The sequence below is a fragment of the Pan paniscus genome, chromosome 19 (genome assembly GCF_029289425.2).
Source record: "Pan paniscus chromosome 19, NHGRI_mPanPan1-v2.0_pri, whole genome shotgun sequence".
NCBI lineage: Eukaryota > Metazoa > Chordata > Mammalia > Primates > Hominidae > Pan > Pan paniscus.
The window spans coordinates 82,238,950-82,254,584 of NC_073268.2; the positions used below are offsets into that span (position 1 = coordinate 82,238,950).

General features: G+C 43.0%; 1 protein-coding gene across 1 annotated transcript in view; it reads right to left on the minus strand.

Moving 5' to 3' along the window:
* Positions 1–8,530: 8,530 nt before the first annotated feature.
* APOH (apolipoprotein H) overlaps positions 8,531–15,635 on the minus strand; it is a 91,859-nt gene continuing 84,754 nt past the window's right edge. Inside the window, exons 11-13 of the mRNA XM_003812353.5 lie at positions 13,267–13,446; positions 10,934–11,131; positions 8,531–8,679 (exon numbers count right to left, since the gene is read on the minus strand). Coding sequence (XP_003812401.4) covers positions 8,624–8,679; positions 10,934–11,131; positions 13,267–13,446 — 434 coding nt within the window. The 3' untranslated portion in view covers positions 8,531–8,623. The remainder of the gene's footprint in view (positions 8,680–10,933; positions 11,132–13,266; positions 13,447–15,635) is intronic.

The window sequence follows — 15,635 nt, forward strand, 5'->3', positions numbered from 1 at the left end:
TGTTGGACTTTGCATTGGAATTCAGTGCTGTCTGTCACAGCAGAAAGCCACACAGGGCAGAATTCACCTAGTAACCACGAGGGAGCATTTAGACCAGCCCTAGCTGGAAAAGAATCATCCATCCCAGCAGCCAGACAGAACTTGAGTTCCAACTAGCCCCACTACCACGGGGTAAAGTGCTCTGGGGTCCTAAATAAACTTGAAAGGTGGTCTAGGCCACAAGGACTGAAATTCCTAGGCAAGTCCTAGTGCTGTGCTGAGCTGGAGCCAGTGGTCTTTTTGTGCACACAACCTGTGAGACACCAGCTGGGGTGGCCAAGGGTGTGCTTGTGTTACCCCTCCCATGACCTCAGGCAGAACAGCTCGCAGCTCCAGGAGAGACTACTTCCTTCTGCCTGGGGAGAGGAGAGGGGAGGGTAAAGAGAACTTTGTCTTGCAACTTGCATTCCAGCTCAGTCACAGTAGAATAGGGCACCAGGCTGAATCCTGAGGTCCCCGTTCCAGGCCCTATCTGCTGGACAACGTTTCTTGACACACTCTAGCCACTGCCTTAAAGAGAAGTACCAGTTCCGGCAGGATTCATTACCGGATGATCCAAGAGTCCTCGGACTTGAATTAACACCACCAGTTGCCAGGCAGTACTCACCACAAGACTTGAGTGAGATACCGCGCCATGCCGACTTCAGGTGTGACTCAGCACATTTCCAGCTGTGGTGGTCACAGGGAGAGACTCCTTCTACTTGAGGAAAGGAGAGGAAAGAGTAAAGGGGCTTTGTCTTGCAGCTTGGGTACCAAGTCGGCCATAGTGGGATAGAGCACAAAGCAGGATCCTGGGGTCCCTGATTCCAGGCCTTGGCCCCTGAGTGGCATTTCTGGACTTGCTCTAAGCCAGAGGGGAGCACAGTGCCATGAAGGAAGAGACTCAAGCCTGGCAGCCTTTACCACAAGCTGACTGAAGAGCTCTTGGGCCTTGAGTGAACATCACTGGTAGCCAGGCAGTGATCGCTGCAGGCCTGGGATGGTGGTGACCAGGGGGAGAGACTCCTTCTCCTTGAGGGAAGAAGATGGAAGAGTAGGAAGGACTTTGTCTTGCGGTTTAGGTGCCAGCTCAGGCGCAGTGGAAAGAGCACCAGGTAGATTCCTAAGGTTCCCAAGTCCAGGACAGCATTTCTGGACCTGCCCTGGGCTTAGGGAGAGCTCACCACCCTGAAGGGAGGGACACAAGCCTGGCTGGATTCGCCACCTGTTGACTAAAGAGTCCTTAGGCCTTGAGTGAACAACAGACGGTAGCCAGGCAAGACCCAGTGCCGTGCTGGCTTCAGGTCTGACCTAGTACAGTCCCAGTTGTTGAGGCCACAAGGCTGCTTGTGTCACCCAGCTCCAAGCAGTTCAGCATGGAGAGAGAGACTCTGTCTGGGTGAAAGTAAGAGAAGAGAGCAAGAGTCTTTGCCTGGTAATCCAGGGAATTCTCTTGGATCTTACTTAAGACCACCAAAGTGATACCTTAAGAGCTCTGCAAGAGTCATCATTGCTGGGCTTAGGGTTCTCCTGGTGCACATATTGTTGCAGTGACCAAAGACTTAGATCACAACACTCGATTGCCTTTGAATACTTGGAAAGCCTTCCCAACAAACAAGCCCAGACTGCAAAGACTGCAATAAATACCTAACTCTTTAATGCCCAGACAACAATTAATATCCATAAGCATCAAAACCATGCTGGAAAACATGACCTCACCAAATGAACTAAATAAGGCAACAGTGACCTATCCTAAAGAGAGAGAGATATGTGACCTTTCCTACAGAGAATTCAAAATAGCTGTTTTGAGCTTCCTCAAAAGTCAGGATAATACAAAGAAGGAATACAAAAGGATAATACAAAATTCAGAAAAGTACAAAGAAGGAATTCAGAGTCCTGGGCCGGGCACAGTGGCTCACACCTGTAATATCAGCACTTTGGAAGGCCGAGGCGGGCGGATCACCTGAGGTCGGGAGTTCAAGACCAGCCTGACCAACATGGAGAAACCGCATCTCTACTGAAAATACAAAATTCACTGGGTGTGGTGGCGCATGCCTATAATCCCAGCTACTCGGGAGGCTGAGGCAGGAGAGTTGCTTGAACCCGGGAGGCGGAGGTTGTGGTGAGCCAAGATCGCACCATTGCACTCTAGCCTGGGCAACAAGACAGAAACGCTGTCTCAAAAAAAAAAAATTTTTTTTTAAATAAAATTAGGAAGTACCCAAAGGATATGGAGACATATCAAAAAGACACATGAGCCACTTGAAGTGGCTCCCACTGATCAATTCTGTGACGACTCAAGCATCAAAATAATGAATTATATTAGTGAATCATAACTCACTGAATAAGGATCCATGTGTTCACACTAATATTAATTAACTAATTAATTTGGGGAAATGGGAAAGTACTCCCTTACAGCAGAATGAGAAATAATAAATGTAGAAGGAGTGATAAATTTAAAAATTACTTGTTGGCAACCATCACAAAAACAATTGATTTAGGTAAAAATCTAAAATTATTGGATGAAAATTTGATGAAAAACAGGATATCCACATAGTTGTGAAGTATCTCCCCATGAGATACTGATTAATTAATTACAAAGGACAATATAGTAAGATTACAATGTAGAAATCTGGCAGACATCAGATTTCTAGCCCAGTAATCATAGTTAACATTACCAATAGTAATGGCATAAATTGATATCATGTACTTCCTGATATGCTGCACTAAGAAGATTACAATCTCACTTCTCTTGTAATCCCGGCAACAATACAACTGAAATCGCGTCATAATATAACTTCAGACAAACCCAAATGATTGTCCTCTACTCTTTAAAAATATTAAGATTGTGAGGGGGCACAGTGTCTCACCCCTGTCATCCCAGCACTTTGAGAGGCCAAGGTGGGCAAATCTCTTGAGGTCATGAGTTCGAGACCAGCCTGGCCAACATGGTGAAACCCTGTCTCAACTAAAAAAAAAAAAAATTAAATAGGCATGGTGGTGGGCACCTGTAATCCCAGCTACTTGGGAAGCTGAGGCAGGAGAAGTTGCAGTGAGTGAGATCGCACCACTGTACTCCAGCCTGGACAACAGAGCAAGACTCCATCTCAAATATATATAGATTGTAAGAAAGGAGGAAGAAAAATGGAGGAACTCTTCTAGATCTAAGAAGACTAAAAAGCAGGGCCATCTCACCTGCAGTGGAGAATTAGATGCCCCTTGAGAAACAATTTCTAATATACTAGATGCTTGGCACCAAGTGACCAGGCAGTTACAGCCGCCCATCACCAGCTATATTCTGTCATACCCACCAAGTCATGAGGTCAAGTGTGCCTAGCAACAACTCATGATAAGATGATAATGGATATACCCTGAAGCTACGTGATCAGAAGGTCAAAACTCCACATCATCCATCACTGTTGTACTAATGACATTCCTAAGTGCACATCTATAGCCATGTGACCCCATATGATCCCGTAGGACCAGCTTAGAGTGGAGGAAAAAGCCTGAGCTTGGTTCATGGATATGAAGGTCTGTACGTGTGTGTAGGTAAACAAAAGGATGATAGCTACAATACAGCTTATTCAAAGAGCATCTTGAAAAACAGTGGTGAGAAAAAATCCTCCCCGTGGGAAGAATTTTGGATGGTCATCTTCCTTGTGGGGAAAAAGAAGTGGCTTATGATTAGAATATATATGAACCCATAGGTAGTGGCTTGACAGAGTCTGAGAGGTGAGAAGAAAGATGGGTAGATCAGGTACCAAGAGGACTAGGAGTAGAGGCATGTGAATGAATAAATGGGGTGGGCACAAAGTGTGAAGATCTTTGATGCACATGTTAACTCCCACTAGCAAGGTACTACATAACCAGATAGAGAAAAAGACTCAGCCAGTTGACAGCATCTGGCCTCTAACACTGGCCACCCCAGTGCTGGCATAATGGCAACATGACTGAAATGGCTAGGGTAACAAGGATGGAGATAATTCATAAGCCCAACAGCATGGTCTCCTACTTATATAGATTGATCTGGATGCTGCCTTGGTTGAATGTCCAACCTGGCAAGCAACAGAGACCAGAGGCCAATGTTGAGCCTCCAAGATGACACCATCTCGCAAGCAGATCCACTGGCACATAAGGTATCAAGTTGACTGCATTGGACCTACTTCTACTGAAGGAGTACAGATCCATTATGCTGGGAATCAATACTTATTTGGATATGCATTTGTTTTTCCTGCATCACTATCTGAGGACTTATGGAGTTCGAATCCACTGATACAGGATCCCACATAACATTGTACCAGACCAGGTAACCCATTTTATAGTAAAGGAGGTATGACAATAGGCCCCTGACCACAGGACCAACTGATCACATTACCTACCCAACCATCCAGAAGCTGCCAGCTGATAGAACCTTGAAATGGCCTGTTGAAAACATAATCAAAGCACCAGCTTTGAGATATGATCCTCTATGATGAAGTATATACTTTAAATCAAACATCTTCATTGTCTCCCCAATAGGAACAATACATGGGTCTGGGAATCAAGGATTTGAAGCAGCAGTGGCCAAGTTATTATCTCTCCCCTTGACTCACTTGGGGACACTTATGCTTTTGTTCCACATCTGAAATCTATAAATAGTTTAAAAGGCCTTGTTTCCAAAAGCGAAACACTTCCACTAGGGGCACAGCAAGTCCTATTGAACTATAAACTACAGATGGTGCCTGGCAACTTTGGGCTCCTTTTGCCAAGGAACCAGCAAGCAAAAATCTCACCATCTTAGAAAGGGTCATTGACTCTGATCATCAGGAGCAAATAGGGCTGCTGCCTCCTCAGTACTCCTTGATACAATTTTGATTATAAAAATCATAGAAACATCAGAAAGGCATAGAGGCCTTTCAGACCCCTCAAGGATGAAGGTCTTTGTCACACACCAGAAGAGCCACTGAAACCAACAGAAGAGCCAGCCAAGGGTGAGGAGAATACGAAATGGATGGTGGTGGAGGAAGAAGATGAGTATCCGTTGCAGTTCGAAGGCCAACTGCAGCATCAGGTGTTGTAGTTTATCTCACTAACCTTACTCTACTGAGTTTCACCCAAGAAAAGAGGTCTATCAGAATCCTGGAGGAGCTATTCTCAGAAAGCATACAAAGCAGTGGATCAAGCAAAAAAAAAAAGAGTGTATTGTCATGGGTACTGTACTGTGCCATCCAATTTTCCTTTAAGGACTGAAGGGCAGTGAATTGAGGGAAGTCACAGGTAAACAGTAAAAAATTGAGGCTCTCTTCCAATAGCCCAAAGGGAATTGAATCATGCCAACAACCACTGAGTGAGCTTAGAAGTGAATCCTCCTCCACTTGACCCTTCAGATAAGACTGCAGCCCTGGCCAACCCCTGACATTCTGTAGAAAATCAATTGACTATAAATGTGTGAGTTTATTTTTGAACTGCCTATTCTCTTACGTTGGTCTATGTGTCTGTATTTGTACCAGCTGATTTGATTACTATAGCTTTGTAGTGTATTTTGAAGTTAGATAATGTGATGACTGTAGCTTTGTTCTTTTCATTCAAGATTGCTTTGGCTATTCAGGGGCCTTTGTAGTTTCATACAAATTGTTTTTTCTATTTCTGTGAAAAATGTCATTGGAATTTTGATAGGGATTGCACTGAATCTGTAGATCACTTTGGGTAACATGGACATTTTAACAATATTAATTCTTCCAATCTATGAACATTAATATTATTCCATTTATTTGTGTCTTTTTAAATTCCTTTTATCAATATTTTATATTTTTCAGCATACAAGTCTTTCGCCTCCTTGGCTAAATTTCTTCCTAAGTATATATATATATATTTTTGTAGCTATGTGAATGGGAGTTTTCTTAATTTGTTTTTCAGATGGTTTGCTATTAGTGTATAGAAATGCTACTGATTTTTGTATGTTAATTTCATATTCTGGAACTTTACTGAATTTGTTTATTAGTTCCAACATATATTTTAAATTTAAAAACAATAAAATGAATTATGAAGCATTTGCAACAAAAGATGGGATAATACAAAAATATTCTCTCCCCTTTTTCAGAGCCAATGCAGTGACCATGTGTGGGCAGGAGAAGACATTCTAAATGCTTACTGCCCTCTTTCCATGTCTAGAGCTGTTAGGTAGGATAAGAGAGGTCTATTTTTAAATTGACATGCAACAAGTAAAGAAAACAATGGTTCTAAAGCTTTGTGCTTTGAGAGGAGGAAACCAGAGCAGATGGTTTTTTGTTTGGCAAAAATCCCTAAATAGGGCTTTTGGTTTAGAAAGGGGAAATACCACAACCTCTCAAACTCCACCTTCAACACACACACACACACAACACACACACACACACACACACACATACACAGAGTCTGAAGGAAAGAATTGAGGAAGAAAAAGTAAAATTTTGCTGTTGTCGTTGTTTGTTTGTTTGTTTGTTTTGAGACAGAGTTTCGCTCTTGTCGCCCAGGCTAAAGTGCAATGGCGCCATCTTGACTCACTGCAACCTCCACCTGCCAGGTTCAAGCGATTCTCCTGCCTCAGCCACCCAAGTAGCTGGGGCTATAGGCACCTGCCACCATGCCCAGCTAATTTTTTGTATTTTTCTAGAGACGGGGTTTCACCATGTTGGCCAGGCTGGTCTCGACCTCCTGACCTCAGATGATCCACTTGCCTTGGCCTCCTAAAGTGCTGGGATTACAGGTGTGAGCCACCACACCTGGCCATAAAATTGTTTTTTAAGGTTAAGTAAAGGGAATTTGGAGCTTTTGAATGAAAGCCTAGAAGGGAGGGGAGCCACTCTGGTTTCTGTAAAAGGAGGAGGAGCAGAGAAGCATCTTGGAGAAAAGATCTGGTCCACATCACATGGAATTGGGTTAAGTTCTGAGAAAGAGGCATGGGTGGGGAAATCCTATGGAGAATGCAGATTGTGGAGAAGTGATGGGTAGTACCTAGTGCAGATGGCAAAGGAAATAACTCCAGGACTTTTGTAAAAACAGGGACTAAAGAGTTGGAGCAGTAGCTGGAAGAAAGATGTGAAGTAACAGGGCTTCTTTTTTTAATGGGTGATATTACTGTATATCTGTATGCTGATTGAAGTGTTCCAATAGAAAGGAAAAAATAAACATGGATAAGCATTAATTAGAGGAGTAAAATCCTTAAGTAGGAGAGAGAAAATGGGACCTAGCACATAAAGAGAGGGTTTGTCCTTAGATGTTCATCCATTGTAACCTGACAGAAGGCAGATTCTGTGGTTGCCGATACTGGTAGAATGATGGATTTGGGAGTGGAAAGATTTTTAAAAAATGATCTTTCGATCTTTTCTATTTTCTCAGTGAAATAAGGAGCCAAGTTATCAGCTAAGGGTGAGGAGAAGGAAGGTGGCTTGAGAAAGGTTGAGAAGTGAAATAGCCACTTTAGAGAGTAAGGGAGTGAACAAACTAGAGAAATATAATAGGATTGTCGGGCAGAGCTGGAGGCCCATGTAAAGTTTGTGTTTATGAATTTAAAATGGGACCTATTGGCATGGTTGTGAGTTTCTCTTTTTTTTCCAGCCACGTTCAGTTCCTTAGGTGCAGGCATAAGGAAGGCAGATGGTGCCAGGGATGAGTTTGGCCAGCAAACACTACCAAAGGAGAGAAGAGCAAGGGAGTTGAATATATGCAAAGGAACGACGTCAATGATGGGTCATGGAATTGTAGTGGATACAGAAAAAATTTTTTGGCACTATGTAAACCCAGCATCAAGGATGCAAATTCAGTCCTATTGACCTGGAAGTCCATGCTTACTTCTGTATGGCAATGCTTCTCAAACTTGAGGATGCACAAGAACTATCTGGAAACTTTGTCATAAATGCAGAACTCTGGGCCATTCTTAACAATTCTGGGGCACAACACTTGTTCTTTGAAATAAGCAGATAGGTAATAGTAACGGAAGGAGGGGGTCTGTGGCCCATTCTATGAAAAATATTGTATTGCAGGTGTTTTACGTGAAAGTGCTTGAAAGTAGGATTTGTTTGTTTGTTTGCTTATTTATTTATTTATTTATTGAGATGCAGTCTCACTCTATCGCCCAGGCTGGAATGCAGTGGCACCATCTCAGCTCACTGCAAACTCCACCTCCCAGATTCAAGCAATTTTCTTGCCTCAGTCTCCCGAGTAGCTGGGATTACAGGCCCACATCACCACGCCCAGCTAATTTTTGTATTTTTAGTACAGACAGGGTTTCACCATGTTGCCCAGGCTGCTCTCGAACTCCTGACCTCAGGTGATCCACCTGCCTCTGCCTCCCAAAGTGCTGGGATTACAGGTGTGAGCCACCGCGCCCAGCCGAGATCAGGTACGCACAGGAAAAGTGGGACACCCAGACAACTGTTTATACTGTCAACTTCACAGCCATAGAATGATGACGTTCCAAATATTTGCATTTCTTAACCAAATGACATAACTAAAAGTAAGCTACCATGAAGCTAACACTGCAATGGGTGCGGCAATAAATTCAGTAGCTTTATTTTTAAATTTCAGTTAGGTTCCTTGGATGAACAAGAAACAAGTGTGACATTTTATGTGGAATCTGAAAACCACCTTAGCATGGCTTTACATCGGATGCATCAGTTTTCCAAAAAGCCAGAGAACTGTGTTCTGTTGGGGGAGAAAAAGATAAACATTCTAAGAGAAACAATCATTTCTTAAATGTGGTAAATAGCTAAGCCAAACCAAATACATTTTACAAGTATATAGAATACATGTGATTATGTGAATGAAACCATTTAGTGTGAGGTTTAAGTGATGGGAGAAAACATTAGGGAAATGATAAGACCCTCATTTTCTTTTTCTTTTTTTAAGACAGAGTCTCGCCCTGTCGCCCAGGTTGGAGTGCAGTGGCACAATCTCAGCTCACTGCAACCTCTACCTCCCAGGTTCAAGTGATTCTCCTGTCTCAGCCTCCCGAGTAGCTGGGACTACAGGCACGTGCCACCATGCCTGGCTAATCTTTGTACTTTTAGTAGAGGCTGGGTTTCACCATGTTGGCCAGGCTGGCCTCCTGACCTCAAGTGATCCGTCCGCCTTGGCCTCCCAAAGTGCTGGGATTACAGGTGTGAGCCACTGCGCCTGGCCAAGATCCTCATTTTCAAGAGATAAAATTAAAGGTTCTATGTACAGTGAAGGCTGTTCTATAACAATCAAGATTAAAGGGGAAAAAACAGTATCGGCCCTTTATAGTACTGCATCTGTCCAAAGACCATAAGGGAGAAGATCCTGAAGAAATATATCAACAAAGCTAAGACTTTTTTCAATTATTCTTTTCTCACATTTTTTCTACTGATTTTTATTTAAGCTTATTGTATTTTGTCATGTTTTGTATTTAACATCTCACCAGGGCTCTGCTGTCTTTTGAACAATGGCAATTTATTCAGTGCATTTGTAACTATTTACAATTAAAATTATATTCCTCCATGTCATGCATATTTCTAATAATCAAACCAACCCCATGAGGTGGGTATTTTTAATCAGTTATCATTCCCTTCTCTCCTACTAGCTGGACACTTCTCAGACTCCTCTCTTCTTAGCTTTGTCTGCTCCCTACTGTCCTCTCCCAGCTGCTAAAACAAGATTGTCAATGTTTTTGAAAGATTTCTAAACCTAGAGCCAAGGACAGCTTCAGCCTCTGGCTGGTTCTTACTTCCTGGCATCAGAGACATTTCAACCCTAAATCTGAAAGCTTAAAAGGTTAGCAGCTCTAAATGCTGGCCATTACACACTTCTTTATCTCTCACAAACCTGGTATCATTCTCCTTAAAATATTTTGCTCTAATGGATACTTTGCTCTAATGGATACTTTTCAAACTCTAGGAATTGCTGGAGAAAGGGGAAATGTTAGATCTTTAGACCAATTATCATTGCCATGAGTTGTTTTGTAACTTGGGGTGAGTTCTCTATAATGTGGGACCAAGATGAGGTAGATATTTTATTATTCAATATTTGGTTCATTATTATTCAAGCTCAACTTGGAATTATACAAGATGGCATCATTCACCTCAGCATTCATTGAATAAAACCACAACCCTGAGTTTTACAGAAAAGACTTAGAAAAGAGGCTGGGCGCGTAGCTCATGCCTGTAATCCTGGCACTTTGGGAGACTGAGACAGGTGGATTGCTTGAGTCCAAGGGTTCAAAACCAGCCTTGGCAACATGGCATAATCTCTTCTCTAATAAAAATATAAAAAATAGCTGGACATGGTGGTGCGTGCATGAAATCTCAGCTACTCAGAAGGCTGAGGTGAAAGGGTCACTTGAGCCCAGAAAGTAGAGGCTGCAATGAGATGTGATCGCACCACTGCACTTCAGCCTGGGTGACAGTGAGACCTTGTCTCAAAAAAAAAAAAAAAGAATTGGAAAGGAAAATGCAAGTGGGACACCATCTGCAGCTCACTGCTTCATATCATTGTTTCTCCCTCTCACCCCTCTTTTTAAAAACCCAGTGGCCAAATTCATCTGTGTTTTGTTTGTTTTTGTTTTGAGACGGAGTTTCGCTCTGTTGCCCAGGCTGGAGTGCAATGGCGCGATCTCGGCTCACTGCAACCTCCACCTCCCAGGTTCAAGTGATTCTCCTGCCTCAGCCTCCCAAGTAGCTGGGATTACAGGCACCCAGCACCACAGCAATTAATTTTTGTATTTTTAGTAGAGACAGACTTTCACCTTTTTGGCCAGGCTGCTCTCAAACTCCTGACCTCAGGTGATCCACCCACCTCAGCCTCCCAAAGTGCTGGGATTACAGGCGTGACCCACCACACCTGGCCTCATCTGGTTTTTGACAATCATTATATAACAAAGGCTCTGATTATGATGACGGGCAAGTGGGAGTCCTAGCTAAATGTTCCAATGCAGACTTACCTTTGAAGCATTTGGGGACTTCGATAGTGCCATCTATACACTGAGCATCCTCTGTATAGCTACACTTCTTTTCCTTATTTTTGCAGAAGAAAGAAACTTTATCACCATGTAGCATTCCATTCTTAAATTTTTCCTGAATCTTTACTCTCTCTCCTTGGTACACCACAGTGGCTTTTTTCACAGGTACTTTACAAGATGCTGAAAGAGAGAATACTTGTAATCAGGACTTAAGAGTTCAGGAAGTCTTTCTGAAAGAGAGTATAGCATTTGAAACAGTAGATGAGTACACCTACACAAATTGGTCAAGGCAAGAAAAATCCAAGAATATATATAGTAAGTAATGGTAATATGATTGCTAATTGCAGTTCTCTGTCAATAGAACCATTATTCATAGCTTCCAAGATGGCCTTCTCTTCCCCTACAGTAGCCACAGAAGGTCAGAACAGAAGCATCAGAGCCTCCATTTCAGTGGAAAAAAAACAAACAAACAACTAACAGATATTGACATTTCATGTAAGCCTATGCTGCCCTCTCAGATTGCATTCATTAAGCAGGTGCATCTATCCACCAGCCATTGTGAGTGTTGGCTGATAACAGCTCATAAATACTCTGAAAAATTGCCTTCAGCCATAGGGAAGCCACCTCTCCCAGGAGTTTATGCAAACCACCCCCAGGGTCAGGGAAGGGAGCAGCTCAAAGCCAAAGACTGACTGATGAGGGAATATAAAAAGCAGGTCCCCTTGGCTCTTAGTGGGATTAACTCAAGGGTGGAATTCACACTCCAGAGCTCCCAGTGGGATCAAACTGAACCTCATTTTAGCAGAGACCACAATTCTCCCTGGCTCCGCAGCATTAGCATCACCAGGGAACCTGGCATAAATGCAAATTGTCAGGCCCCATCCCAGATCTACCAAATCAGAAACTCTAAGAGTGGAGCTCAAAAATCCTGTGTTAAAACAAGCCTTCCAGGTGTTGCTAATCCACAGCGAAGTTTGAGAACCGGTGCCTTACCCTCGCAAATCTGCCTCACTCTTTCTTCTCCTGAGACATTCACTAAATCAACTGTACTTGAATACCCGTCTCAGGCTCTGCTTCTAGGGAACTGTAACCTAAGATGCTAGTTATTTGTCATCTTGCCTGCTGCCCCAGAGTTCCTCTTTCTGCTTAAACTGTCCAGCCCATAGTGACCTGAGCAGAGTTCTAATGCTAGGCTGTAGTTCTTTACTTATGCATGACACTGATGGGATCAAGGGTAGACACCTAACTCAAAAGGAACCAGTGTCTCCAGGAAAGATGCCAGTTGGTGATGAATCCTGTAACTGAGAGGGTCTGGTGTATATCAAGCCATGTTCAAGATGAATAAGCAGAGAGACGGAAATGGGAGAGACCATTGAGATACGGAAAAAGTAGGAATAGTTCCTGCCTTTCAGTTCCAATCTTCAGGAGTATCAGTTGTATTTCATGTCTTCATCTTCAATGCCCACATGATCGACTTGCCTGTTGCCTCCTTATAATATCCCCAATTTCCTTGAACTCACTCGAATGTGTGGTTGGTTTTTGCAATGAGAAGAGCCTTGGCTAGACAGAGCACAAAAAGGGGCGGGCATGGTGGCTCACATCTGTAATCACTCGAACCTGGGAGGTGAAGGTTGCAGGGAACTGAGATTCCACCATTACACTCCAGCTAGGCAACAGAGTGAGATTCCATCTCAAAAAAAAAAAAAAAAAGACTCCATGTGTCTACAATAATACTAAAAAATGATGGATGGAAGAAAAGCTCTTCTCTACAGAGGCCAAGGCGGGCGGATCACCTGAGGTCAGGAGTTCGAAATTAGCCTGGCCAACGTGGCAAAGCCCCATCTCTATTAAAAACACAAAAATTAGCCGGGTGTGGTGGTGGGGTGCCTATAATCCCAGCTACTCGGGAGGCTGAGGTAGGAGAATTGCTTGAACCCGGGAGGCAGAGGTGGCAGTGAGCCGAGATCACGCCATTGCACTCCAGCCTGGGCGACAGAGCAAGACTCCATCTCAAAAAAAAAAAAAAGAGTGCTCAGAGGCAAAGACTTAAAAGCAAATAAAGAAAGCCCACATGATCTCCCACCATATCACCAATGCTTACAAAGGATCTGTTTATTTCATACTGTTTAAGGTCAAGGATACTTCCCAAGCATGAGGCTTCCCCATGCACCTGTGAGTCCTGAAGTCACATGCCAGCAGTTTCCTAGCAAGTCTGAGCAACAAGTGGAAAAGTGTTGGAACAAGAAAATAGCAAGTAAAGGTGATCCACTGTATCAATTCAGAGATCTTACAGGACCTCGCCTATATTTCCATACCTTTACAACTTGGCATGGCAGACCAGTTTCCCAGTTTGGTACATTCTATTTCTTCCGGGCCATCCAGAGAATATCCATCATGGCAGCCAAATGTGGCTTTATCCTTGTAATAAAGTGTTGGTTTTGCAGGATAGTTCACAAATCCATTGTCTGGTCTTGATGGGAATGGGCATTTTACTTCTAAAACATTTATTCAATAAGACATATTAGTAATAAATAGTGCTATCCAATAGTCATGAAATAGTTACATCCTTGTCTCTGTCACACCACTGAATCACTGTGTGTTCCTGTAACTGGAATGCAATTTATAGTTACCTTGTGCTTAATTCTGTCCCCACTCCTCTTATATCTGTGGTACCCTGGATATTAAAAAAGAAACAACCACACTTTGAAAGTAAATTAATGAGACTTCACTAAGTTCTCTGGGTTTTCACATATAATCATAAGGTATTATTTATTGCAAACTTCATCTCTACACAGTCTAAGATGGTGGATTTGAAAGAAGAAAAGCAAAGTCTATTTCTAACAAACCATAAAATTAAAATGCAAAGACTGAACCCCCCCCATTCACACTTAGTACACCATTATTTGGCTTTAAAATAGTAAATCTTACTGTTATTCAATTCAGACTATGGAAGAAGCCAGCAGGAAATACATCAGAGAAAAATGGTGCTGCTTCCTGGCCTCCTTAAGATCCTCAACAGTAGAGGCCCAAACCCACGTCCTTATGAGCTGCAGTGCGAGAAAGCAAGGCTGGAGCCAGAGCACAATATTCTCAGAGGTAGTTTAAGGAGGTAATTAAGGGTACAAACTCCAGAGTCAGACTGCTTGGCTCAATTTTGGTTCTACCACACATTAAATAAAACAGAATTCATGTGGCCAGGCACAGTGGCTCACTTCGGTCATCCCGGCACTTTGGGAGGCTGAGGTGGATGCTGAGGAGGTCAGAAGTTCAAGACCAGCCTGGCCAACGTGACAAAACCCCATCTCTACTAACAAAAATTAGCCGGGTGTGGTGGCGTGCACCTGTAATCCCAGCCACTCAGGAGGCTAAGGCAGGAGAATCACTCAAACCCAGGAGGTGAAGGTTGCAGTGAGCTGAGATTGCACCATTATGCTCCAGCCTGGGCAACAGAGTGAGACTCCAACTCAAAAAAAAAAAAAGAATCCATGTGTCTATAATAATACTGAAAAATGGTGGATGGAAGGAAAGCTCTTCTCTATAGAGGGAAGCCAGTGAATAAATGTAGAAGGAAAAGATAGAATTAGAAAGTCACCATTTTTCAGCCTCCAATGTCATAATTGACAGATTCAAGGATCATCATTGGATTCTACCATGACTGCCCAACAGTGGATATTCACATGGTTTCAAAGTATCACCCACAGGTTGCTTACTATTCCAAAGAAAAAGCAGTGCCTTTACCAAAAGGTGATCTAGCACCCCTCAACTGACTAAGGATCAAACTAAGCATGGCCAGTGATGGAACAGCTGACACTATGTGCTTCCTGATATGACAGAATGTTTTTTTTTTTTTTGACACAGAGTCTCACTCTGTTGCCCAGGCTGGAGTGCAGTGGTGCAATCTTGGCTCACTGCAACTTCCGCCTCCTGGTTCAAGCGATTCTCCTGCCTCAACCTCCTGAGCAGCTGAGACTACAGGTGCACGCCACCACACCCAGCTAATTTTTGTATTTTTAGTAGAGACGGGGTTTCACCATATTGGCCAGGCTGGTCTTGAACTCCTGACCCCATGATCCACCTGCCTCGGCCTCCCAAAGTGCAGAATGTATTCTTAACAGTAATATTTAACATGAATCTAATCATGAGTAAATAACCAATCAAGTTCAGATTATGGAACATTCTACAAGACAACTAGCCTGTACTCTTCAAAAATGTCAATGAAAGACAACAAAAGAGGCAAGGACTTATTCTTAATTATAGAAGACTAGGCTCACGCCTGTAATCCCAGCAGTTTGGGAGGCTGAGGCAGGCGGATCATTTTAGTTCGGGAGTTTGAGACCAGCCTGGCCAACACAGTGAAATCCCATCTCTACTAAAATTATAAAAATTAGCTGGGCATGGTGGCAGGTGCCTATATTCCCAGCTACTTGGGAGGCTGAGGCAGGAGAATTGCTCAAACCCGGGAGGTAGATGTTGCAGTGAGCCAAAATTGCACCACTGCACTCCAGCCTGGGTGACAGAGTGAGACACCATTTCAAAATAATAATAATAATTATTATTATAGGAGACTAGAGAGACATGACAACTAAATTAAAGGTGTGATTCTTGATTAGATCCTGCGTAAACAAAACTCATGTATAAGAGATACTTCTGGGTCAATTGGGAAAATTTGCATCTGAGATAAATG